This window comes from Helianthus annuus, chromosome 11 (assembly GCF_002127325.2).
Source record: "Helianthus annuus cultivar XRQ/B chromosome 11, HanXRQr2.0-SUNRISE, whole genome shotgun sequence".
NCBI lineage: Eukaryota > Viridiplantae > Streptophyta > Magnoliopsida > Asterales > Asteraceae > Helianthus > Helianthus annuus.
This window is the reverse complement of record NC_035443.2, coordinates 12,565,003-12,590,591: the sequence shown is the minus strand read 5'-3', so window position 1 is coordinate 12,590,591 and position 25,589 is coordinate 12,565,003. Positions and strand designations below refer to the sequence as shown.

General features: G+C 42.4%; 1 protein-coding gene across 1 annotated transcript in view; it reads left to right on the top strand.

Annotated features, from left to right (window-relative positions):
* LOC118483969 overlaps positions 1-25,197 on the top strand; it is a 35,350-nt gene extending 10,153 nt beyond the window's left edge. The window contains exon 5 of the mRNA XM_035979792.1: positions 24,515-25,197. Coding sequence (XP_035835685.1) covers positions 24,515-25,197 — 683 coding nt within the window. The remainder of the gene's footprint in view (positions 1-24,514) is intronic.
* Positions 25,198-25,589: the final 392 nt, after the last annotated feature.

Below are 25,589 nucleotides of genomic sequence, written 5' to 3'. Positions count from 1 at the left end.
CCCGCTGATCCAGTTGATCCTATTGATCCCGAGTTCGATTTCGAGATGGCTTTTGATGACCATGAGCCTGCCCTGGCTCCTGAGCAGGCAGCTGCTCTAGATCCTATGCCCGAGCATGACCCCGTACATGCTGGCATCCCAGTTGAGCCTGTTCTAGCTGACCCGCCTGTCGATGATCATCTGGAGGGTGATCATGTTATTGTCGTCGATCCTGTTGTTCCCCCACCTGTTGCTGATATACCTGTTGACCATCCTGTTGATCACGTTGCACCAGTTGATCCTTTTGCTGCTCCCCCATTTGATCCCGTTCCACTTGAGCCTGAGCACGCACTGTTTGCAGACCACATGGATCCACCGGATGAGCATGCACAGCACGGTTGGATACCCGCTGATGAGGATGTTCCACCTTTGCCCCCTCAGATCCCTATTACACGACATGTTGATTTTTCTTTTCAGGTTCCTCAGTTTGTACCTCCAGCGAGGCCTGGAGAGGGCTCTTCAGCCCATCCTTTTGGGCACGTACCGATGTCTATCCCCTTCATGTCCCAGATGTCATCTGTTCCACCCTCTACTTCACCGTTTCATGTGGCACCGTTTGACCCCACCAGTGAGCCTTTGCTCTGGTCTTCCCCACCCGTCATGCCACCTACTGATCCTTACCATCCATTTCATGCGGGACACCCTATAGAGGACGTTTTGATGTCCTTCGTTTATCAGCACGAGTCACACACGCAGCGTCTCCAGGAGCTCGAGAGAGCTCAGCTGCCACCATGTTCATGCCATGATCAGACACACTCTCCTCTTCAGCCATGTCGATCATTACCCCCAGATTATGCTGCTCGCCTCTTTACACTAGAGCAGCAGGTTGCTTCTGTCATCCGTACTCAGCGAGCTATGGAGGAGGACTGGCTCCAGTTACGTCGCTTGCTTTACACTCACTTTCCCCCTCCTCCACCGCCATCTGTATAGAGCTCATCAGTACTGCTTGTGTAGACGTTGGTGAGAGGAACGCGATTGCTTTTGATTGCACAGCATTTTGGAGACTACATGATGATACTGACTTTTGACACATACTTGATGTATTTGATGTATTTGACACTGACTTGATATAGCTTTTGGACAGGGGTGATGTAGCCCCTAGTTGATTGATGATTGTATGACACAATGATGTACTGATACACTTACGTTGTGGTCTCGATATATATGGCAATCGCAGTATTCTCATCATATTTGATTCGCTTGATTTCTTATTAATATTTATGACATGGGATGTTGTGTGTATAATATTTGTGACATGGGATGTTGTGTGATTAGTATTTGTGAAGTATTGATAACATGAGATGTTATGTGCTATTACTATTACTATATACGTACGCTTTACTATGGCCTGACCGACGTAAACACATCTTTAGAAGATGCCGCCAAGACGACAACAACAGCAAATGCCTACGACTCAGGCCGAACTACAGCAAGTCATTGCTGCTGCTATTGCTCAATATGCTGCCTCTTAAGGAGGAATGAGTGGAAGCAACTCTGGCAACACTGGCAACAATAACAATCCACCTCATGGGTGCACCTACAAGTAGTTCTTGGACTGCAAGCCCGTAAACTTTGATGGCACAGGAGGTGCTGTCGCTTTTGTCCGCTGGGCTGAGAAAACCGAATCCGTTCTTCGCATGAGCAAATGCGCATTGGATCAGCAAGTCACTTATATCTCTGGGCTATTTTTGGATGGAGCCCTATCCTGGTGGAACTTGCAAGTATAGACACTCGGCGAAGCTGCTGCTTACGCGCTGACATGGACCGAATTGAAGGAACTCATGCGCAAGAAGTACTGTTCCCGCGCTGAAATCCAGAGATTGGAGACCGAGTTCTGGCATTTGAAAATGGAAGGTCCGAAGATAGCAGAGTATGTTCAGAGATTCCACGACTTGTCGCATGTGGTACCTTACATGGTCACTCCTGAGTTCAAGAGAATTGAACGCTTCATTTGGGGATTAGCTCCTCAAATCATAAGCATGGTGACCTCCTCCAAACCTGCGACTATCACTGAAGCCATTGATTTGAGCGTGGCTCTCACCGAGGACGCAATTCGTTTGAACAAGTTTGATGAAGTTGAGCCAAAGAAGAAGGAGACTCATGTGGAGTCATCTGGAGGAAACAAGCGGAAGTTTTCAAACTTCAAGCAGGGCACCGGGGTGGTGGTTAAGAAAGGAGAGCAGAACGCGCCAGCTCAGGATACAGCTGGTGGTAGGAGGAAAGGCAAGGGATATATGGGTACACATCCCAAGTGCAACTCATGCCAACGACAACACTCTGGTCGTTGCGGGCTAAAAGTATGTGAAGCTTGTGGAAAGACTGGCCATTCAAAGGATTCTTGTTGGGCTAGCGCTGGCCGGGGAGGCCAAGGAGGATTTGGGAATAGAAATAATCGTGGTGGTACTGGGAACCGCCCACAAGGGAACAATGGAGGTGATGGGAATCGGGTCAATAACGCAAACCAAGCGGGCGCCATGAATCGTAATCAGAGAAACAACCAAGCGGGAAACAATGGTGGAAACGGGCAGAGGCCCGGATGTTTCAACTGCGGTGATATTGGGTATTACAAGAGGAATTGCCCGGAATTGAACCAAGCCCGCGGAAGGGTTTTCAACATGGAAGCAAGGGAAGCGCGCCAGGATCCCAATGTTGTCACTGGTACGTTCCCTGTAAACCAACGCTATGCATCCGTTTTATTTGATACTGGTGCCGATTATAGCTTCGTGTCGTTAGAATTTAAGAATATGCTTGGTTTAGCCGCTAGTAAGTTAGATACTCCGTACTCGATCGAATTGGCGAATGGGAAGTTAGTAGAAGCTAATGAAGTGATTCGAGGTTGCGTAATCGAACTGGGAGAGCGCGAGTTCGGTCTAGATCTACTACCAGTCCAGTTGGGAAGCTTCGACGTGGTAGTAGGGATGGATTGGTTATCAAGTAACAAGGCCGAGATAGTTTGTCATGAGAAGGTCGTTCGTATCCCGACCGAAGATGGTGAGACCATTGTTGTTCACGGAGAGAAGCGTGAGACGCCATTAAGAATTATTAGCTGCCTGAAAGCAAGAAAGTGTTTGCAGAAAGGATGTGTTGCTTTTCTGGCACACATTATGGATAAGAAAGTTGAAGAACCGAAGATCGAAGACATCCCTGTCGTGAGGGAGTACCCAGAAGTCTTCCCAGAAGATTTGCCTTGGTTGCCGCCCCAGAGACAAGTGGAGTTTCGCATCGACTTAGTTCCAGGCGCCGCGCCTGTGGCTAAGGCTCCTTACAGACTTGCTCCGTCTGAGATGCAAGAACTGTCGACACAACTTCAAGAGTTGTTAGACAAGGGATTTATCCGACCGAGCTTCTCGCCTTGGGGAGCTCCAGTTTTGTTTGTCAAGAAAAAGGACGGTAGTTTCCGTATGTGCATCGACTACCGAGAGTTGAACAAGCTGACGATCAAGAATAGGTATCCTCTGCCAAGGATTGATGATCTGTTCGACCAACTTCAAGGTTCAAGCTTCTATTTGAAGATCGATTTGCGATCTGGTTACCATCAGCTAAGGATACAAGAGGAGAGTATCCCGAAGACAGCCTTCAGAACCCATTATGGGCACTACGAGTTTCTCGTTATGCCGTTTGGTTTGACAAACGCACCTGCAGTGTTCATGGATTTGATGAATCGAGTTTGTAAGCCGTACTTGGATAAGTTCGTGATTGTATTCATCGATGATATTTTGATTTATTCAAAGACGAAGGCAGAGCACGAGCAGCATCTTAGAGCCATTCTGGAGCTGCTAAAGAAAGAACAGCTGTATGCCAAGTTCTCTAAGTGTGAGTTTTGGCTACGAGAGGTGCAATTCCTTGGACACGTGGTAAATGGAGATGGACTCCACGTGGATCCAACCAAGATCGAGGCGATCAAGGATTGGGAAACGCCAAAGACGCCAACCGAGATTCGGCAATTCTTGGGTTTGGCTGGCTATTATCGAAGGTTCATCGAGAACTTTTCAAAGATCGCTCAACCATTAACGCTCCTCACGCAGAAAGACAAGAAGTTCGATTGGGGAATCAAACAGGATGAAGCGTTTCAGATATTGAAGGATAAGCTTTGTAACACGCCAATCTTAGCTCTACCGGAAGGTACAGATGATTTTGTGGTATACTGCGACGCTTCGCGTCAAGGATTGGGTTGTGTGTTGATGCAACGCCAAAAGGTTATTGCTTACGCATCGCGTCAATTAAAAGTGCACGAGAAGAACTATACGACACATGATTTAGAATTAGGCGCAGTGGTTTTTGCTTTAAAGATCTGGAGACACTACCTTTATGGTACGAAGTGCACAATCTTCACAGATCACAAGAGCCTCCAACACATATTCAACCAGAATGAGTTGAATATGAGGCAAAGACGATGGGTAGAACTGTTGAATGACTACGACTGCGAGATTAAGTATCATCCAGGGAAGGCGAATGTGGTCGCCGATGCCCTAAGTCGAAAGGAGAGAATCAAGCCCATAAGGGTTAGGGCTTTGGAAATGGTTATTCGAACCGACTTTCCTCTGCGCATTCGTGCTGCGCAGAAGGAAGCTCTCAAAGAAAGAAACATTGAAGAAGAGTATCTCCGTGGGATGGAGAAGTTATTGGTACCAAACAGGGAAGGAACGTTGTGTTTTGAGAAAAGGATTTGGGTTCCTCTGTTTGGTGGTTTAAGGAAGGTTATTTTCGATGAAGCTCACAAGTCGCCGTACTCTATCCATCCTGGAGCGGATAAGATGTACCAGGATCTTAAAGATTACTATTGGTGGCCTAGGATGAAAGGCGATGTTGCTATTTATGTGAGCAGATGTTTAACATGCGCCAAGGTTAAGGCGGAATACCAGAAGCCATCGGGACTTCTGCAACAACCAGAGATTCCCAAGTGGAAATGGGAACAAATCTCTATGGATTTTATTACGAAGTTGCCAAGAACGCCAAGAGGCCATGACACTATTTGGGTAATAGTGGACCGCTTAACGAAGTCAGCACACTTCCTACCTATCCGAGAGAAGGATAATACGAGCAAACTGGCCGAAATTTACATGAGAGAGATTGTTACACGCCATGGAGTACCTCTCTCAATCATCTCCGATAGAGACGGAAGGTTCGTATCGAGGATATGGCAATCCTTCCAGGAAGCTTTTGGCTCAAAGTTGAATCTGAGCACTGCTTTTCACCCGCAGACCGACGGCCAAAGCGAGCGGACGATACAGACGCTGGAAGACATGCTGAGAGCATGTGTGATGGATTTGGGCGGTAGCTGGGATAAACATTTGCCTCTGGTTGAGTTTTCATACAACAACAGCTACCACACCAGTATTGGTGCCGCGCCATTCGAAGCTTTATATGGGCGCAAATGCAGATCACCGCTCTGTTGGTCTGACGCAGGTGATAGACAGTTGGTTGGTCCTGACATGGTACAGGAAACCACAGATAAGATCGCACAGATACGAGATCGCATCAGTGCGGCTCGTGACCGGCAGAAAGCCTACGCAGATCGAAGCAGGAAACCTCTAGAGTTTGAGGTTGGTGATATGGTTTTGTTAAAGGTATCACCCTGGAAGGGTGTGGCACGCTTTGGGAAGCGTGGGAAGTTGAATCCAAGATATATTGGACCGTTCAAGATCTTGGAAAGAATCGGGTTAGTAGCATACAAGTTGGATCTACCTGCTGAACTAAATGGTGTTCACGATACATTCCATGTATCCAATCTGAAGAAGAGTCCAACACAAGTTACCGTTGCCATTCCCACCGACGAAATTCATGTTGACGACACGCTCCATTTCGTTGAAGAACCTGTTGAGGTCACGGATTGGAAAGTAAACAAGACCAGCCGGAGCAGCGTCAAGCTCGTCAAAGTTCGTTGGAATGCTAGACATGGTCCTGAATTCACCTGGGAGCGTGAGGACCGAATGAAAGAGAAATACCCCCACCTATTTCCTGAGAACCCTGCTTCTACAAGCAGAACTTAAAATTTCGGGATGAAAATTTTCTAACGGGGGGAGAATGTGAAAACCCTCACTAAACCAGGTATCCGTACTATTTAATTAATAATTAATTGCTGCTTAATTACTGTGCTTAACTGAAATTGCTGATGAACTGCTACTTGATTTCTAGTACTTGTATATTCCTGCATCATACTTTGATTTCCGTCACTACATTATTTACACGTTGAACCTTAGTGACAAACATGATGACAAAAGCACAGTAGCATTAGAACGGATAACCTATTGAACGTGCTGATAAAGCCAGCATCAGGCAGACACTGCCTCTAAGGGCCTGTATGAGCCAGAAATATTTTACTACGCCCATAGTGAGTGTAGGGATACAAGGGTTGTAGAACTGCGTCTCTAGGAATAAGATATAATGACTGGATATGCTTAAAACGTACCCTAAGCACGAAACGCAACACTTTTATTAACATACTAGCTTCTGGCTAACTAATAAAGTGCCGAAACATGAGGAAAATCCTGACACTTTGGGAAATAAGATGTGTCACTAAAAATGTTATTTACGACACTTAAAAGCTTATTTAAGCACTTTAACGGATTACTATCCAACCGAACAACCGGACTTTACCCGGAACATGAAAATATTGACATTAACAATATTGGTCTTTTTCTGAGCCAGTTAGGGTCCCTGAATACCCTAACACCCGCTATAGAACACATCACACCACTAACCGAGTTAACCCCTAAATCTAACCTACTTAACTAAACTTTAACCCAACTAAACTTGTTGGAATCGAACTAGACCCCCCCCCTCTTGTAACCGGCCCCAACTAGGGGGAACACCATGGTACACACTTTGAATATTATATTGTTTGTGCATAATATCTAGGAGGCATAGGATCCATTGGATTAAGAACTTGGCTTTGTCTATAAAATCTACCCTAAACACACAAGAGTTATCACATTTCATTCACCACAAACACCCCTCTCCCTTGCTCCACCATTCTCGGCCGAACACCCCTCCCCCTCCACATCCATTTTCGAGTTTAGTTCATTCCATTCCAACATCATACAAGTGTTCAAGGTCACGCATAAGGAGTCTTAGAGCTAACGGAAGGCGAAGGACCTCGTTATCTTGCTTTTATCCACCACTTCTTCGCATAGATTCTTCCCTAGCCCCGAGCTAGAGGTATAACACTTAAAACACCCTCTCGAACTAATCTAAGGTGGTTAATATGTATTGTAACGGTTAAAATGCGGAAACTTATCTTTTGAAGCATAAAAGTCTACTAAAACATGAATATTGATGGTTAAAAGATCATAAGTGGTGTAAAAGTTGTAGTATTGATTTTGTGTGATTATTTAGGCCCGATCTACGTTGTGGTAGCTCGGATCACCATTTAACCCGGTTTGGTTAAGATCATGGATCTTGACATAAGCTTGTTTCGGACGGTACAAGGGTTAAAAGGTGAAACTCTACCACACGAGAAACATGAACTTGTGCAAAAGCATTTTTATTTGTAAAATAGTGTTTAAAACTAGCGGATCTACGTATCTGCAAGTGGTATTTTCAAAGGACCAAGTGTCGAGAAAATCATATTTTCTAAAGGTCGGATGACACACTAACAAGTATGATTTTTTTTTACAAACCACAAGTGTATAAACACTTGTGAAATGAAAGGTTTCGACAAAATAACAATCTTTGTGAAAGATGACGGGAAGTTGTAAAGATAGATTTATTCTAAAAACGAGGTTTTTACGAGATTAAGCTACTTTATATAAAGATCCACCAAATATAACGGGATCTACACTATGGTTTTCGGAAAAACTACAAGTTCATGTACTTATGCGATTTACTTACTTGTCGACTAGTTTGATGTGTCGGAAATTGTTTGATTGAATCAAGAAGTTGTTGAAATGATTTTGTAAAAGAAAATGATACGCTTGAAAGCGTGGCCACCTCCAGTTACAGGGGAAACTCTGGCGAAATTTTTCTAAAAACCTAACACTTAGAATTATTTACAAGTGTTAGAATTATTTTGATATGTTTTCAAAATATATTTCGCCACGACTTTATTTACAAATATTCGGAGGTGGGATTTTCACAAAATTAAACGTGATAAATATATATTTGGTAAATATAATTTTTCACAACACTGTTTATGATTATTTTGTGAAAATACACAAATATTATTTTTAGAGTAAAAATAATATTAACAAACGTTGACGAATCCAAAGTAATACAAACGCTTTCACGATAAGCATATAAGTTACAACGGTAATTATTATTACCACACGATTACTAAAACGTAACTTACGCATTATACAGAAATATTTACGAACGCGTATTTTATCAACGTATTATTTTTGGGGAGAAATTATGTGAAATGGAAATATAATATTTTTGAGAAAAATATTTATATTTGGAATTAGAAATGAAGATATATTAAGTGAGACTTAATATTATAAATTGAACGCACATGTATTAAATCCCCCATCCTTGGGAAGGATATTAACTACCAAGTACATGCAAAATATAAACACGAAATAGTTGTCTGACTATTTCCCAAAAACCTAAACTATAAAGCTAAGGCACGGCCATCCGTCTAATAGAATTAGTACATGTAGGTCGTTGCACAGCAGCCTGATTTGGAGTGCTTGGTAGAGACGCACTGACTGTGAGTTCATGTCCCCCTTTTCTCTTAACTGTTTTCAGTTTTCTAAACTGCGGGGGTGAAATACATGTTACTATGATTACAAGTACTTTTTACATGGTATGGTTAGCGTAAGGAGGGTTACTACTTAGATCATGTGAGTGGGTAGGCGCAACTTGAGGCCATTAATCCTCATTGTAGGACCGAGGGACAGTAGCGGTAGATCTATCTGGGTGTAGTGAGCCCAGCCCCAGGCCCAGCATAACGGACCTCGGGGTGACTTTGTGCCCAACGCATAAATCCGCTAGGTTTGAGTCTTCCTACTTGCACTTCACACATATCAATGGCCTTGCAAACCATTGGTGATCTCTTTTTCCTTATTTGCTACATACCAGGATTTTCGATAAATACAAAGGTTTATTTACTCACTTACACATGAACTCGCTCAACATTATTGTTGATTTTTCAACTTACATGTATTTCAGGGAATTAAAAGATCTGGCACGGTATGGCGCGTTTTCCCGCTGCACTAGTTTCCAAGGTCATCCGGGGTTTAGGGAACGTGACTCTTTCCTGGACAAGTCACAGTCCTTAAACTGTGTCTATGTTATGTTTAAGTTTGTAATGTTTGTTGAACAAGATTATGGTTGTTAGGGTGTTTCCCGTTAAAACAATGTTACGGTATTTTCGGTTTTAAACTTAATGGATGATCTTGCATATTTTTAAATTCATATAGCTTTGTTATGATTAAGCTATGGTATTAAGAAGTCACACCAAATTATCCACGCTTCCGCAAAGCCAGGGTGTGACACTTTTACTGGTCTCCTATTCTGGAACGAAGGTTTAAAAATAACCTATTAGAATCCTAACGGGTCTTTAATTTAGCCTTAGCTTAGACCGGTCAGTTCCAAAGGATAATTACGGTTTAATCGCGTGAAAGGCGAAAACCGGGAATGGGATGTGGTTTGGACAAAACAAGTTTGAAGACTTGTTTTATATGGGTAATATAACCACACTCTGGATTTTGAGGTCAAAACAATAAGGTTTGACCCGTTTCGGCTAGTTTATATAAACTAGTTACATAACCCGAACCGTGCGCGCAAAAGGCGTAACGGGTAACCGTAGGAGTCCTACACAAGTTTCCTAAGTCAATATGCTTTAACGAGGTTGTGGTATCAGTAGGATACCTTCCATAATGCCCGTAACGAGTTTAAATCTATTATATGCCCCGTAGGGGTATTTCGGTCATTTTCAAAGATTATAAAAGAGGTTTCTGAGTTCTACAAGAAATCTGAGTTTTTCGAACATTTTAAAAAGTCCAAAATGCTCTATTTATTATTTAAAATCAGTAGCAGCTGGAATCGGGTTAAAATACCTTGTAGAACTCAAGTTATGTTCGAAAAGGGTATATTCGGTATTTACTGAACCGATGCCATAACCGCAGGTTATGAGCAGGTTAAAAATAATTAAAAATCTTTAAAAATTCCAAAATATTATTTTACATCAGTGTGTAAAAGGTTTGGTGTTGAAATCTGGGTTTAGATAGGCGTTATGCTAATTGCGCCGTTTAATTACTAAAGTTTCCGTAATTGCGCTATTTAGCATAACTCCTATTCTGGACCTCGGATTGACGTGAAATTTTTGGGACATGCTTAGAAATCAGTAACTAAGGTTATTGTCCTTTCACGTGTCCAAAATTCTCGTTTTAAAGTAAAAAGGGCGTTACGGTCAACTTTTAAGCATTTAACGGAAATGTGTTAAAGACTTGGACAAACAACGAACCGGTCACAGAGGGTTATACCAACATGTAACCTGGTCCTAAGAGAGTCCTAATGCATATCTAAATCTTACCATAACGGGTCAGAACTGAAGTCAAGCAAAAGTCAAAGTTTTGTGACTTTCGGTTCCAAACCGGGTCAAAACAGTAAATGGTCGGATCAAACAAGCTTAGGCTAGTTAATATACTTATTATCATGTTATATGAGTGTTAAAATAGGTTACACGTCATCTACATTACTGATTATGCATAAAATCGCAAAATAGCATTCTGTTGACTTTTTCTAAGCAAGTTTGACTCAACAGTCGGACTAGTTAGAGTGGGAATCAGAGGGTGCCCTTTTTGGGGTTTAATGCCCACATGATTACCAACATATAACTACCTTTGATTCGACAAACCACTGGACCATTTGTGATTTATCGTCAAGTCAATCGTTAATTACGACGGATTGACTTTTAGGCTATAACTAAGCAAAAAGTAAACCACAAAGGGTTAGGCATACTTACAGAAGCTTGGTGCACGACCAGAGATGTTAGAAGAATGCTCTTGAGCTCCAGAAGTGATCAAGAAAGCAGGTTTGAGGTGTGTTTCAAATGTGTGCATTACATGGCCTTTTATAGTGAAAAATTGTGCATTAGATCATGACAACAAGGGCTATAATTGTTCATGGATGATCAACATGTGTCCCTGAGTGCTAGAGGACGTTTAGGGGGCGCTCATGCTGCCATAATTGCCATATAAGTCGGTTAAATTAGCAAACAGTGAACCTGTCTCCGTTTTCTTCATCTGGCACCTTGACGCGGCCCGCATTAAGGATCAGGCTACCCTTACGCGGGCCGCCTGAATCCTTATGTCAGGAACCGGATCTTCACAAGGCTCGCGGCCCGCGTGAGCTTCCTTGTTTCTCTAACGCGGCCCGCCTGAGGCCTGTAATTCAAGATTTTCAAATCTTTTGCCATTATTAGCCTGACCTTTCGGTTCCGAAGGGGTAACTTTGAGATTTGGGCCCCGATTATTTACGAATAAGGGCCTCGTGACTTTTACCCGCGCCGTTAAGTCCCCGGTTAGTTTAATTACTATCCGAAAAGCCCTAACTTTCATTGTTGACGCTTCTAACCCCTCGCATACGAAATTTATCATAACTTTCTCGTTTTAAAACGGAACTTCGCGAAATTTATATCGTATATTCTAGTGAGCGTAATTTACGGTTACAAAGCCTCGGGTATGTTAAAGGGTCACTCAGAGGTATAACTTAAACATGTTGACACAATTAACCCCTGTAGTTTGTAATCTCTCACTTTCTTCCGTATTTCGTTCCGTACGATCCATGATTTATCCGTTTGAAGGTACGAGCATCATTCAGGGTTACTGTACAATGTATTTATCCCTTGTTGACATTTTTAACCCTCGAATTTACATACTTTCCATGTTTGTCAACTTTAATCCTTTATCCTGTATTAAATACCACGTGTAAACTCAAGACACCTGTCAATACATTATTGGACGCAAAATTTCGAGGTGTTACATCCTCACCCCCTTAAAAGAATTCTCGACCTCGAGATTTATTGGAATAGACGAGGGTACTTCTCCTTCATCGTGGACTCTACCTCCCACGTGTACTCGGGACCTCTACGGGCATCCCATTTCACCTTTACAATAGGTATATACTTCATGCGAAGTTTCTTAACCTGTCGATCCTCGATCGACACAGGTTTCTCAATGAATTTTAAGCTCTCGTCGATGTGTACATTTGTATGCGGTATAACCAGTGATTCGTCAGCGAAACACTTCTTCAGGTTACAGATGTGGAACACATTGTGGATACCACTGAGCTCTTCCGGTAAGTTTAATTTGTAGGCAACCGATCCGACACGTTCGATTACCTCGAAAGGTCCAATATATCTCGGGCTCAACTTGCCCTTCTTATCGAATCGCATCACCTCCTTCCAGGGTGATACCTTAAGCAAAACCTTGTCGCCTACTTCGAAATTGAAAGGCTTACGCTTCAAATCCGCGTAGCTCTTCTGCCTGTCTCGAGCAGCTTTCAATCGATCGCGAATTTGGACAATCTTGTCCGTTGTTTCAAATATTATATCAGGTCCTGTCATCTGGACATCTCCAACTTCTGCCCAGCAAACGGGCGTTCTACATTTTCTACCATATAAAGCTTCAAAAGGTGCAGCCTTAATGCTCGTATGGTAGCTGTTGTTATAGGAGAATTCGACCAATGGTAGGTGGTTATCTCAACTGCCACCTAAGCCGATCGCACATGCACGAAGCATGTCTTCTAACGTTTGGATCGTACGCTCACTCTGTCCATCCGTCTGAGGGTGGTAAACCGTACTGAAATTCAAACGTGAACCCAAAGATTGTTGGAAGCTTCTCCAGAAGTGTGATGTGTACCTGGTATCTCTATCAGAGATGATAGACACAGGCACTCCATGAAGGGCTACAATCTTGTCTACAAACAACTGGGCTAATATATCGGAGCTATGAGTCTCTTTTATGGGTAGGAAATGTGCTGACTTGGTCAGTCTATCAACTATTACCCATATTGTATCGTATCCCTTCTTTGTCTTTGGTAATTTGGTGATGAAATCCATCGTCACCATTTCCCATTTCCACTCGGGAAGCTCAGGCTGTTGTAGCAAGCCTGACGGCTTTTGATGCTCAGCTTTCACTTGCGCACAAGTCAAGCACTTTGCTACATAGGTGGCTATAGACTTCTTCAAGCCTATCCACCAGAAATTTGCCTTTAAGTCCTGGTACATTTTATCAGCACCAGGATGAACAGAATATCGGGAACTATGGGCTTCCTGAAGAATAACGTCACGAAGACCCCCATAAACAGGAACCCATATCCTCCCATTCAATCTCAGAATTCCGTCTTTGCCATAAGATAACTGCTCTTCAGTGACCCCTAGCTTTTCGTTTGGATAGTTAGCTTCCAACACAGCTTCTTTCTGTGCAGCTAACAATCGTTCATTCAGACTGTTCTTTATTTCAATGCTCTTGGCATTGATCCTTATTGGCTTCACTCTTTCCTTCCTACTCAAGGCATCTGCGACTACATTGGCCTTGCCTGGATGGTATCTTATTTCACAGTCATAGTTGTTCAGAGTTTCCATCCAGCGTCGCTGCCTCATATTCAGATCTTTCTGATTGAACAGGTGTTGGAGGCTTTTGTGATCAGAATAGATCACAAATTTGATGCCATAAAGGTAATGCCTCCAAAGTTTTAGTGCAAATACAACGGCACCCAACTCCAAGTCATGGGTGCTGTAGTTCTTTTCATGCACTTTCAATTGTCGCGAGGCATAGGCAATCACCTTGCCCCTCTGCATAAGCACACAACCCATATCGGTGTGCGATGCATCACAATATACGACGAATTCTTCCATTCCGTCTGGAAATGTCAACACTGGAGCATTGCTCAGCTTTTGTTTGAGGATATCAAAAGCTTCTTGCTGCTTAGGGCCCCAATCTAACTTTATTTTCTTTCTAGTTAAAGAAGTTAGGGGTGCAACAATTCTTGAAAAGTTTTCGATGAAGCGTCTGTAGTATCCTGCTAGACCTAGGAAACTGTGAATTTCCGTAGGTGTCTTCGGCTCCTGCCAGTTCATGACGGCTTCAACTTTAGCGGGATCCACCTGGATACCACGCTCGCTGACTACATGCCTAAGGAACTGGACTTCTCGTAGCCAAAAGTCACATTTAGAGAACTTGGCATAAAGCTTTTCTTGATGAAGCAGTTTGAGAATACATCGAAGATGCTTTTCATGGTCAGCTTGACTTTTCGAGTAGATAAGGATGTCATCGATGAAGACAATGACAAATTTATCCAAATAAGGCTTGCAAACGCGATTCATGAGATCCATGAATGCGGCAGGTGCATTTGTGAGTCCAAAAGGCATCACTAGGAACTCGAAATGACCTTATCGAGTCCTAAATGCAGTTTTATGCACGTCTTCATCCTTGACCTTCAATTGATGGTACCCTGACCTTAGGTCAATCTTGGAAAAGTAGCTCGCTCCTTGCAACTGATCGAACAGATCGTCGATCCTGGGCAAAGGATACCTATTCTTGATCGTAACTTTATTCAGCTCACGGTAGTCGATGCATAGACGCATCGAACCATCTTTCTTCTTGACGAACAGGATTGGCGCTCCCCAAGGAGATGAACTTGGTCTAACAAAACCCTTGGCCAACAGATCATCTAGCTGCGTCCTCAATTCTTTCATTCCCGTGGGTGCCAATCTATAAGGCGCTCTCGCGATAGGTGCAGCTCCTGGAATGATGTCGATAATGAATTCCACTTGTCTGTCTGGTGGCAAACCAGGCAGTTCTTCCGGGAAAACTTCCGGATAGTCGGAGATGACTGGAATGTCTTCAATTCTGGGTTTCTCCTCACCGACGGTTACCTGTGTCATATAAATGACACATCCTTTCTTCAAACATCTGGATGCCTTTAGCATAGATACATGTGCAGGCAATCCATGTCGAGTATCCCCTTGGATGGTAAGTGGTTCTCCAGACGGAGTCTTGATTACCACTTGTTTCTGGTTGCACACGATTTGGGCTTGGTTATGCGATAACCAATCCATACCCAACACTACATCGAAACCAACGAGTTTAAAGGGTAACAGGGATAAAGGAAATGAGTGATTCCTAATGGATATAACACATCCATCTAACACAGTTGAGACTGTTCCCATAGTACCATCAGCTAGTTCTACTTCGTATTTTACATTCAAGGTTTTAACAGGCAATTTTAATAACTCGCAGAACTTATCATCCACAAAGGATTTATCTGCTCCAGAATCAAATAAGACTCTTGCGAAAACATCATTGATAAGGAACGTACCGGTTATGACATTGTCGTTCTGAATAGCCTCTTTAACATCCATCTGAAAGACCCTTGCATTGGTCTTTTTACCTTCTTCAGCCTTCTTCGCTATCTTTGGGCAGTTCGTCTTGATATGCCCCTTCTCATTGCAACTGTAACAAGTTGCATCCTTGAGTTTCTTGCACTCAAGAGTCCTATGCTCAGAGGACCTGCATATCCCACACGCCTTCGGTGGGGATTTCTTTTCAAACCTGCACCTTCCAAAGTGGTGCTTCTGACAAACCTTGCACAAGGGCTTGTCGCCCGATTGTCGGTCATTTTTCTTGTTCTCTGACCCCCTCTTGTGGTCACGATTGCCCCGATGCTTCTTGCTGGATCTACGTGAATCATCATCCTCACGTTTCCTCTTTTCGCTATCGGCATTTCTCAACGATCTCTGCCTCACTGCATCTAGCGTGAGAGACAGAGATATATCTGCCACGGACCTGAAGGTAGCAGGCCTAGAAGCCTTTACGCTAGCTTTTATTTCTGGGGCCAAACCCCCAATGAAGCGCGCAATCCGTTTGGGTTCCGGTGTTACAAGATACGGAACCAATCTCGACAGAGTGTTGAAAGTCGTGAGGTATGCCTGGCAATCCAGGTTCTTCATGACCAACGATAAGAAGTCAGACTCTATCTTCTCAACCTCGTGCTGAGGGAAGTAATTTTCCTTGATGAGAGCCATAAATTCCTCCCATGTCATGCTATACAAAACAGCCTTCCCAGAGGCCTGAACCAGAGATCTCCACCACGCTAGGGCTTCACCCTTGAACGACTGTGAAACAAACTTCACCAAGTCTCTCTCTGCACAACCACTGATGTCCACCACAGTGTCCATCTCGTCTAACCAGGTCATACAATCCACAGCGCCCTTTCCCCAGTGAAATCTCGGGGTTTGCAAGATACGAAATATTTATACGTGCAACCCCTGGCGCAAGGTGTATCATCGACTACTTTCTTCTTAGGGTGGATGCTATTCTCATTGGATGAGTGTCTATCGTTGTCCTTCTTAGGCTTAGACAGAGTCGAGGGTGGTTTGCTGTGAGATTTAGAGTGGGTTTTTGGCTTTGAGTATGGTGTAGATAGGGTTCGGCTTCGGGACTCGGTGTATTCTTCATACTGCCGATCCAAGGCTGCCTTAACAGCGTTGTCTACCAAAGCTTTTAGTTCAGCGCCTGTTAAATGAATCTGGGCGTTATCATTGTCATCCTCCTTCGAATGACTATTAACTCCACTTGGTTCAGCCATTGTAACTCGAATCTGCTACAGAAGATAATGACAAAGTTTTATTTAGGAGTTTATTATGGAATTGTCTTTTATGGCAATTCAGTAACCATGGTGAACATAGACCATATTTGGTTAATTTGTCACTCACTGTTATTTAGGACTGAATATAACTTATCCTATTTACAAATTTATATAGTTAAAAGCCTGGTCACAGGGACGTTTTTATAATATAAGCCGGGATTACAGAGAATCAAGGCATGACGGTTTGAACCGTAGTCCTTTTACCCTTTTCTGACAGGGAGTCATAGACTACAACTGTCTTTTGTCTTATATGACAATAAGTATGGCCCGTGGGCACTACATCACTAATGGATGTTTGATAAATGATCATCTTTGTTGACGATTTAGCCCATGATTTATAAATCATTAATTTGGGTCTTGGAATCCTTTGAAGGATTCTTATATAAGAATGACGTGTGTGATTTTAACGAATCACCTCTGTCAAGGATGTTAACATGTTTACAGAGGTTAACTGGAATCTGAATCTTTTAATTAAGTCTTACCATCTTGGTCGGGTCTTATAATGACACCAGGCTAGGTTTCACTATTACGATTCTTTATATAGGCAGATTAATCTAAAAAGGAATGACCTTTGATCCATTTCATATAATAACAAAATGAAATTTATAACATATATTCCATTAATCATAATAATGGTTACACACTGCCCTAAACGGGACTTTTTAGATAAATAAATACCTACGCAGAGGTTTACAGGAAACAAGTCCACGCAGGGACCAATACAAGGATAGATGTCCGCACAGGGACATAAAGATAAGTCCACGCAGGAACCAAATACATAGATAGATGTCCTCACAGGGACTAAAAAATAAGTCCACGCAGGGACTAAAATACTCAAAACAAATGTCCTCGCAGGGACTTGATAATAGTAAATTCTACAGTACATAAAGAGACTAATGATCTCATTTCTTCCTCCCTTTTAGTAGGTTTGCTAGGCCTTTAAGGAATCCACGATTACTTTTACGTTCTTGCTCAAAGTCTCGTTCCACTCGGTTTAGACGGTGGAGGATTTCTTCCTGCTCCGGTGGAGAAAAACGTGGCTGCTGCGACGGTTGTTGAACCGGAGGTCTAGGAGGTACTGGATACCCATGAGCTGAGTAATCTGTTCCCCAAAGGTTTCCATAAGCTCTGTCAGGATGGAGGGCATTGTAATTAGCCGCTACCACGTATGGGTCGGCATCGTAATTATAGTTGTAGTGCGTGTGAGTCGGCTGCTCAAACGGGTTGTACGCAGTGGAATTGGCGTACGCTGGTATCGGATTGTCATATCCGAAAGATGGCGGAGGTGGTGCAACTGGTGCAGAATTCACCTCTGCAGGGTGACCAGAAGGTTCCCCTAACTGTGGTTCTTCAGGCACTGGCGGAAAGTGACTTGCACTCGAGTGGCGAGGGGTGCTAAAGTGGAATTCCCCTCCTCGGGTGGACATCCGCGCGCCTGATCTTCTACGCCTTGGCGGATCAGGAGGTGCTTGCTGAACTGGTGGCGGAGGAGGTGGTGGCATAACTGCCACGAAACGCGAATCTTCCGAAGGATCCTGTTGCTGCTGCTGCTCATGAGGCGAGAAGTGATGAGAAGGTGTGAAGTACCAATCACACTGGTTAAACCTCGCCTGGTAACTGTCGGGACCTTGATAGGGTGTTCCATGGAAGGATGACCCATCAGAGATCTCGATTGGATGGTTGAGAGTACCTCTTGCAGGTTCTATGGGATCTGTGTCCTCGTCCATATCTACCGCATTATCTTCGGAGAAATGGTCTTCAGGTCCTAAAGGGTTATAACCTATTGGTTCTTGGACATACTCAGCCGGGTTAAATCGGCCTTGAAAGAAAGGAGTAGGATCGCCATAGGAACGGTGCGAAGCAGATCGCTGGAGAGGTATAAACGAAGGTTGACGGTATGAAGGTGTCGAACTATGTGAGGTAGACCGTCTTGCTGGCTCAAAGAGGTTCTACGTCTCTGAGGTTCTTCGCTCCTCGTGCTGGAAGGAGCTCGCATGTTCGAAGGTCCGGCCTCGTGGTCATTGTGAGTAGTGATCGGCTCTTTGCCTCTTCCTCCTCTTCTAATTGCTGGTGGCATATTTCATGCTTAACAAATCTTTAAATCATAATAAACAATAAAAGACAAACTGGAATAACAAATTCGAATTTGTCCTATATTCTTGTCTAGACTCAAGTATGTGCAATTGTGTCATTGAGATTAAACACATAAGGATAGTGTTTAATTCACTCAATGTTGGCTCTGATACCAACCTGTCACACCCCGATTTCCACGTGTATCACCGGTGGGCCCGGTGGGGGATTACCGTGACGTAGTTGGCAACAATATAGTCAAACCACACAATATATAAATGCACAGCGGAAGCATAAAGGTAAATATATTTCAACTATTGAATGTAATATCCAAGTATTACAATCGTCGAAATAAAATCCACAGGGGATCAAATTAAAATGTAAATATTGTTCAACAGACGTAGGCATCTTAGGCTTGCGAGACTCTTTATTGATGCTAAGGAGAAATATCCAGCCTATTACGCTTAGTACCTGCATTTAATCTTTTTGGGAAAATACGTCAGTTTACACTAGTAAATACATTCAACCGACACTTTTGTAAAATGTTTAATAAAATTGATTTGAATGCACATGGCACAAACTCTTTATAACTTGGGATAATTTATAATTAAATCTTGTAAAAGAATTACATGTTTACTATGCGTTCGGTCGCCCGGGTCGTGCCGGGTTAAAGGTTAATAGACACGCCACAAAGCATAAAACCGTGGCGGGAAAACCAACGGCTATACCTTTATAATATAGACACATGACGGGTGTACACCTACACCCGTGTGTCGGGGTCGTGGCCATTTCGTAAAATGATGCCAAGGATATCCGGGACATGGTCATTAAGCTCCCAAAGGCGTAAAGCCAACAAAACCAATTTTTAAACGGGTCACATTGAAATCACCCGACTACTAATGAGTTGGGGTCAATTGCCCGACCAAGCGGTATTTTAAATACCGTAACCCAAGCCCGTATAACGGAAAATAAGTTAAAAGTATTTACCTGAGCAAGTAATAATCCTTAATAAACAAATTCAAGTTTCTTTTACTGGTCTCCTATTCTAGAACGAAGGTTTAAAAATAACCTATTAGAATCCTAACGGGTCTTTAATTTAGCCTTAGCTTAGACCGGTCAGTTCCAAAGGATAATTACGGTTTAATCGCGTGAAAGGCGAAAACCGAGAATGGGATGTGGTTTGGACCCAACAAGTTTGAAGACTTGTTTTATATGGGTAATATAACCACACTCTGGATTTTGAGGTCAAAACAATAAGGTTTGACCCGTTTCGGCTAGTTTATGTAAACTAGTTACATAACCCGAACCGCGCGCGCAAAAGGCGTAACGGGTAACCGTAGGAGTCCTACACAAGTTTCCTAAGTCAATATGCTTTAAATAGGTTGTGGTATCAGTAGGATACCTTCCATAATGCCCGTAACGAGTTTAAATCCATTATATGCCCCGTAGGGGTATTTCGGTCATTTTCAAAGATTATAAAAGAGGTTTCTGAGTTCTACAGAAAATCTGAGTTTTCCGAACAGTTTAAAAAGTCCAAAATGCTCTATTTATTATTTAATATCAGTAGCAGCTGGAATCGGGTCAAAATACCTTGTAGAACTCAAGTTATGCTCGAAAAGGGTATATTCGGTATTTACCGAACCGATGCCATAACCGCAGGTTATGAGCAGGTTAAAAATAATTAAAAATCTTTAAAAATTCCAAAATATTATTTTACATCAGTGTGTAAAAGGTTTGGTGTTGAAATCTGGGTTTAGATAGGCGTTATGCTAATTGCGCCGTTTAATTACTAAAGTTTCCGTAATTGCGCTATTTAGCATAACTCCTATTCTGGACCTCGGATTGACGTGAAAATTTTGGGACATGCTTAGAAATCAGTAACTAAGGTTATTGTCCTTTCACGTGTCCAAAATTCATGTTTTAAAGTAAAAAGGGCGTTACGGTCAACTTTTAAGCATTTAACGGAAATGTGTTAAAGACTTGGACAAACAACGAACCGGTCACAGAGGGTTATACCAACATGTAACCTGGTCCTAAGAGAGTCCTAATGCATATCTAGATCTTACCATAACGGGTCAGAACTGAAGTCAAGCAAAAGTCAAAGTTTTGCGACTTTCGGTTCCGAACCGGGTCAAAACAGTAAATGGTCGGATCAAACAAGCTTAGACTAGTTAATATACTTATTATCGTGTTATATGAGTGTTAAAACAGGTTACACGTCATCTACATTACTGATTATGCATAAAATCGCAAAATAGCATTCTGTTGACTTTTTCTAAGGAAGTTTGACTCGACAATCGGACTAGTTAGAGTGGGAATCAGAGGGTGCCCTTTTTGGGGTTTAATGCCCACATGATTACCAACATATAACTACCTTTGATTCGACAAACGACTGGACCATTTGTGATTTATCGTCAAGTCAATAGTTAATTACGACAGATTGACTTTTAGGCTATAACTAAGCAAAAACTAAACCACAAAGGGTTAGGCATACTTACAGAAGCTTGGTGCACGACCAGAGATGTTAGAAGAATGCTCTTGAGCTCCAGAAGTGATCAAGAAAGCAGGTTTGAGGTGTGTTTCAAATGTGTGCATTACATGGCCTTTTATAGTGAAAAATTGTGCACTAGATCATGACAACAAGGGCTATAATTGTTCATGGATGATCAACATGTGTCCCTGAGTGCTAGGGGACGTTTAGGGGGCGCCCATGCTGCCATAATTGCCATATAAGTCGGTTAAATTAGCAAACAGTGAACCTGTCCCCGTTTTCTGCATCTGGCACCTTGACGCGGCCCGCATTAAGGATCAGGCTACCCTTACGCGGGCCGCCTGAATCCTTATGTCAGGAACCGGATCTTCACATGGCTCGCGGCCCGCGTGAGCTTCCTTGTTTCTCTAACGCGGCCCGCCTGAGGCCTGTAATTCAAGATTTTCAAATCTTTTGCCATTATAGTCTGAACTTTCGGTTCCGAAGGGGTAACTTTGCGATTTGGGCCCCGATTATTTACGAATAAGGGCCTCGTGACTTTTACCCGCGCCGTTAAGTCCCCGGTTAGTTTAATTACTATCCGAAAAGCCCTAACTTTCATTGTTGACGCTTCTAACCCCTCGCATACGAAATTTATCATAACTTTCTCGTTTTAAAACGGAACTTCGCGAAATTTATATCGTATATTCTAGTGAGTGTAATTTACGGTTACAAAGCCTCGGGTATGTTAAAGGGTCACTCAGAGGTATAACTTTAACATGTTGACACAATTAACCCCTGTAGTTTGTAATCTCTCACTTTCTTCCGTATTTCGTTCCGTACAATCCATGATTTACCGTTTGAAGGTACGAGCATCATTCAGGGTTACTATACAATGTATTTATCCCTCGTTGACATTTTTAACCCTCGAATTTACATACTTTCCATGTTTGTCAACTTTGGTCCTTTATCCTGTATTAAATACCACGTGTAAACTCAAGACACGTGTCAATACATTATTGGACGCAAAATTTCGAGGTGTTACAGACTCCACTAAAATGGTTGATGAACCCATTGAAATCCCATACAAATCCCCTCACAATTACTTGGGTCTACTCACAAAACCCACTACCACCAACACCTTCGATTCCATCATCGACACCTTATCTGCATAAAAGTACAAAGCTTTGCTAATAGCAGATGCTCCCATTTACCAACAAACCCAGAGAGAGTTCTAGAAAAATGCTACCCTTGAGAAATAAGGAGACATCGTCATAGCCAACAACTCCTCTATACAGGGTAAAGCGATTCAAATTACTCCACAATCAATCTCAGAAGTCTTTAAGCTTGATGATCAGAAAGGTAAAACTTCTTTTTCTCAAAGCGAGTTGAAAACTGATTTTCTGGGAAGGGGGTATGCAGAACAACCAAAAAGAGATACCTTACAAAAAGGCTATTTCCCCTCTGCACCTAGGTTTTTATTTCACACTCTTTTGATGTGTGTTTCAAATAAAACAACTGCGTTTAATGAAATACCATTAAAGATTCAATGCCTGGGTTATGCTATTTTAAACAATGAAGATTTTAACTATTCTCAGGAGATCTTTAATGACTTGGTAAAAAATGTTGACAGCAAATCATATTTGCTCTTTCCAAGGTTTCTAAGCTACTATTTTAAACAAAAAATTGGAAAGGAAAATGAAAATTTGCTCAAACAAGGTGTTTATTTTCAAATAAATGGTTTAACACCTGAAACATTCTCTAGAATGTTAACACCTTCAAAAACAAAAGCAGAGGTGCCTGAGCAGAATTTAGCAGATAACACTGCTCCTCAGGTATCGGCTGCTGAGCCCACTGCTCCAGGTGATCATAGCAGCACAACCACTGCTTTGAAACCCACACCTGCCATTACCAAAAAGACCAAAAAGAAAACATCAAGAAAGCCCCCCAAACCCAAAACAAAGGCACCTCTGGAAGATGAGATCCCAGAGCCACTGCCAGTGACAACACAAATGTCACCTATAACCACTGCTGCTACTTCCTCACAGCAGATGGAAGAAAGATCTCCATCTTTGCCTCAAACTCCTCCTGCATCCTCACAAAAGGATCAGGTTGTAAACACAGGGACCCCACAATATGAAGCTCTGGATTCAATTGGATCCATCTTCCTCAGTCCTAATCCCAAGGACATGTCTCTTTCAACACCCTTATCTTCACCCCTCACATTACCACAATCCATAATACCTTTGTTGCATGCAGTTGATATAGCTCAGACACAAACCAGTTCCTCTCAATCACCTATCACTGAGAGTATACTCCCACAAGTGTCTGGGTCTGATGTTTATACCTCTGCTATCCCAGAAACAATTGAGGAGGTTACACTGTAGGGATTACAAGTAATTCCTGACAGTAGTTCAAGTGGAGCAGCCAATACAAATGTGGAACCCACTGGTTTACATTTGGACAGTGGTTACATTCATAAGACTCCCTTGAAGGCAATTCCTTCCATAGCACCTCTGAGAACCACCAGTGAGTTTGTTATGACCACTGGTACCTTTAAAATGCTATCAAGTGCTGAAGGAAGAAGACCCCAGTACCAAGAACAAGGGGCATCAATGAATGACTTTTGGGATTCATTTCCGAAGTCAAACATTGGTACAACCACTGCTGGTGGGGAATCAGATGATCCCATTAACTTGGCTGATGATTTAAAATATCAGGAATTGACGGGCAGAATTGAAAATCTTGAAACATCAGTTGCTGAAATAAAGGATATGGTGCAACACCTGTTAAAAGCTCAAAAAGCACAATCCACTACTGTTCCAGCTCAAGCACCTGCACAACCTGCACCTGCTGCAAATGAGCTATGGAATGTATTTCAAACCCTACTTGAAAAACAAAAACAAATGGCTGATCAGCAGTATGCAATACATGTACAAATGCTGACAAACATGGTGGAGTCAAGATTTAAAGACACTCAAGCAGATATCAAAGCTATCAAGGCTCACATACAAAGCACCACTGGAAAGGTTCCTCCCACTGTCCTCTTCATGAATAATCCCTTTCTAGATAATGCCAAAAAGGGGGAGAAAATCAAGTGGAAGAAGAAGGGAATTGAGGATGGTGTTTATATTGAACCAGAAAAAGATAGCCAGACTAAAGCTGCCGTATCAACACACACCACTTCACCACACACCACGACAACCACTGCCCTACCACCACCATCATCTAAAATCACTTCTCCACCAAAAACAAATTCACCATCATTACCTCCTACCATAAAGCATAAGACAACAGATGTTACAACATCTGTTGTAATGACAACAGTGGTTGAAACACCAGTTGTTTCAACACATGTTAGTCAGACACTTTCCACCACTCAAATCATTACCATTTCAACACCTGCTCAAAAGCAGAAGACACCTACTGACATATCAATAGTTGTAACGAAAACAGAGGTTGAAACACCAGGTGTTCCAACAGTTGTTAGTCACCCATCCACCACTGCTCTCAACATTTCTACGTCACAACCAAAATCCCCTTCACCCAAAAAGCTTTACAAAAGGAAAAGGAAATTTCAGAAGAATGCTGATGATATACCAGCACCTATTCCTTTATCCTCCACACCTTACAATGTCATCAATCCACAACCACCCACTCAAATATCCTCCACTAGAATTGAATCTGTTGCTGAGAAATATCCACTGGAATTGGAGGCTGTAAAGGATGAAATGAAACAATTTTATACAATAGATGATCCTTGGGAAAGAAGATTTCCTTCTCTCATTGGCTTCAGGAATCCATTAAACATGAGTGAGTATCTAAAACTCAAAGCCAGGCAAGCAGATATAAGAGCCAGAATTGAATGCAAAGATCAAGGTGATAAAGCCATTTCTGAAAGAATGGAGTTCTTACTCACAAAGGTCAAACAAATGGAAGATTATGCTAAAGACATGAGCAAAGACATGTCAAATATACCACCTGATGCTGCCCTACAAAAAGGTAATGACAAAGGAGTTTCTTGAATTCATCATGAAAGAAAAATTTTATCCAGCCAAAGAAGAACAATTCAGTGAATGGCCACTCATTGCACTAAAGTATGAGGTGAACAGAATCAAGAGAATTCAAAATGATCCAAGCAAGAAAAGGACAGCTCCAAACTGGAGCAAATACAAGCAGGCCATTGATAAACTCACTTCAGAACACAAGAAAAAGAAACAGGAGTTAGTGGATGCAAATGTGGATACTGCTAAAGCCATATCAAAATGGACAAAGCAGTATACAGATGAGGCTTATGAAAGGCTGAAAAGAAGAAAAATGACAGATCCCAATTTACCAAAGAAGCATGAACACAAAGAGCCAAAACAGGTCATTGATCCTAAACCACTGTTCATATCAGCAGATACCCCTATCATTG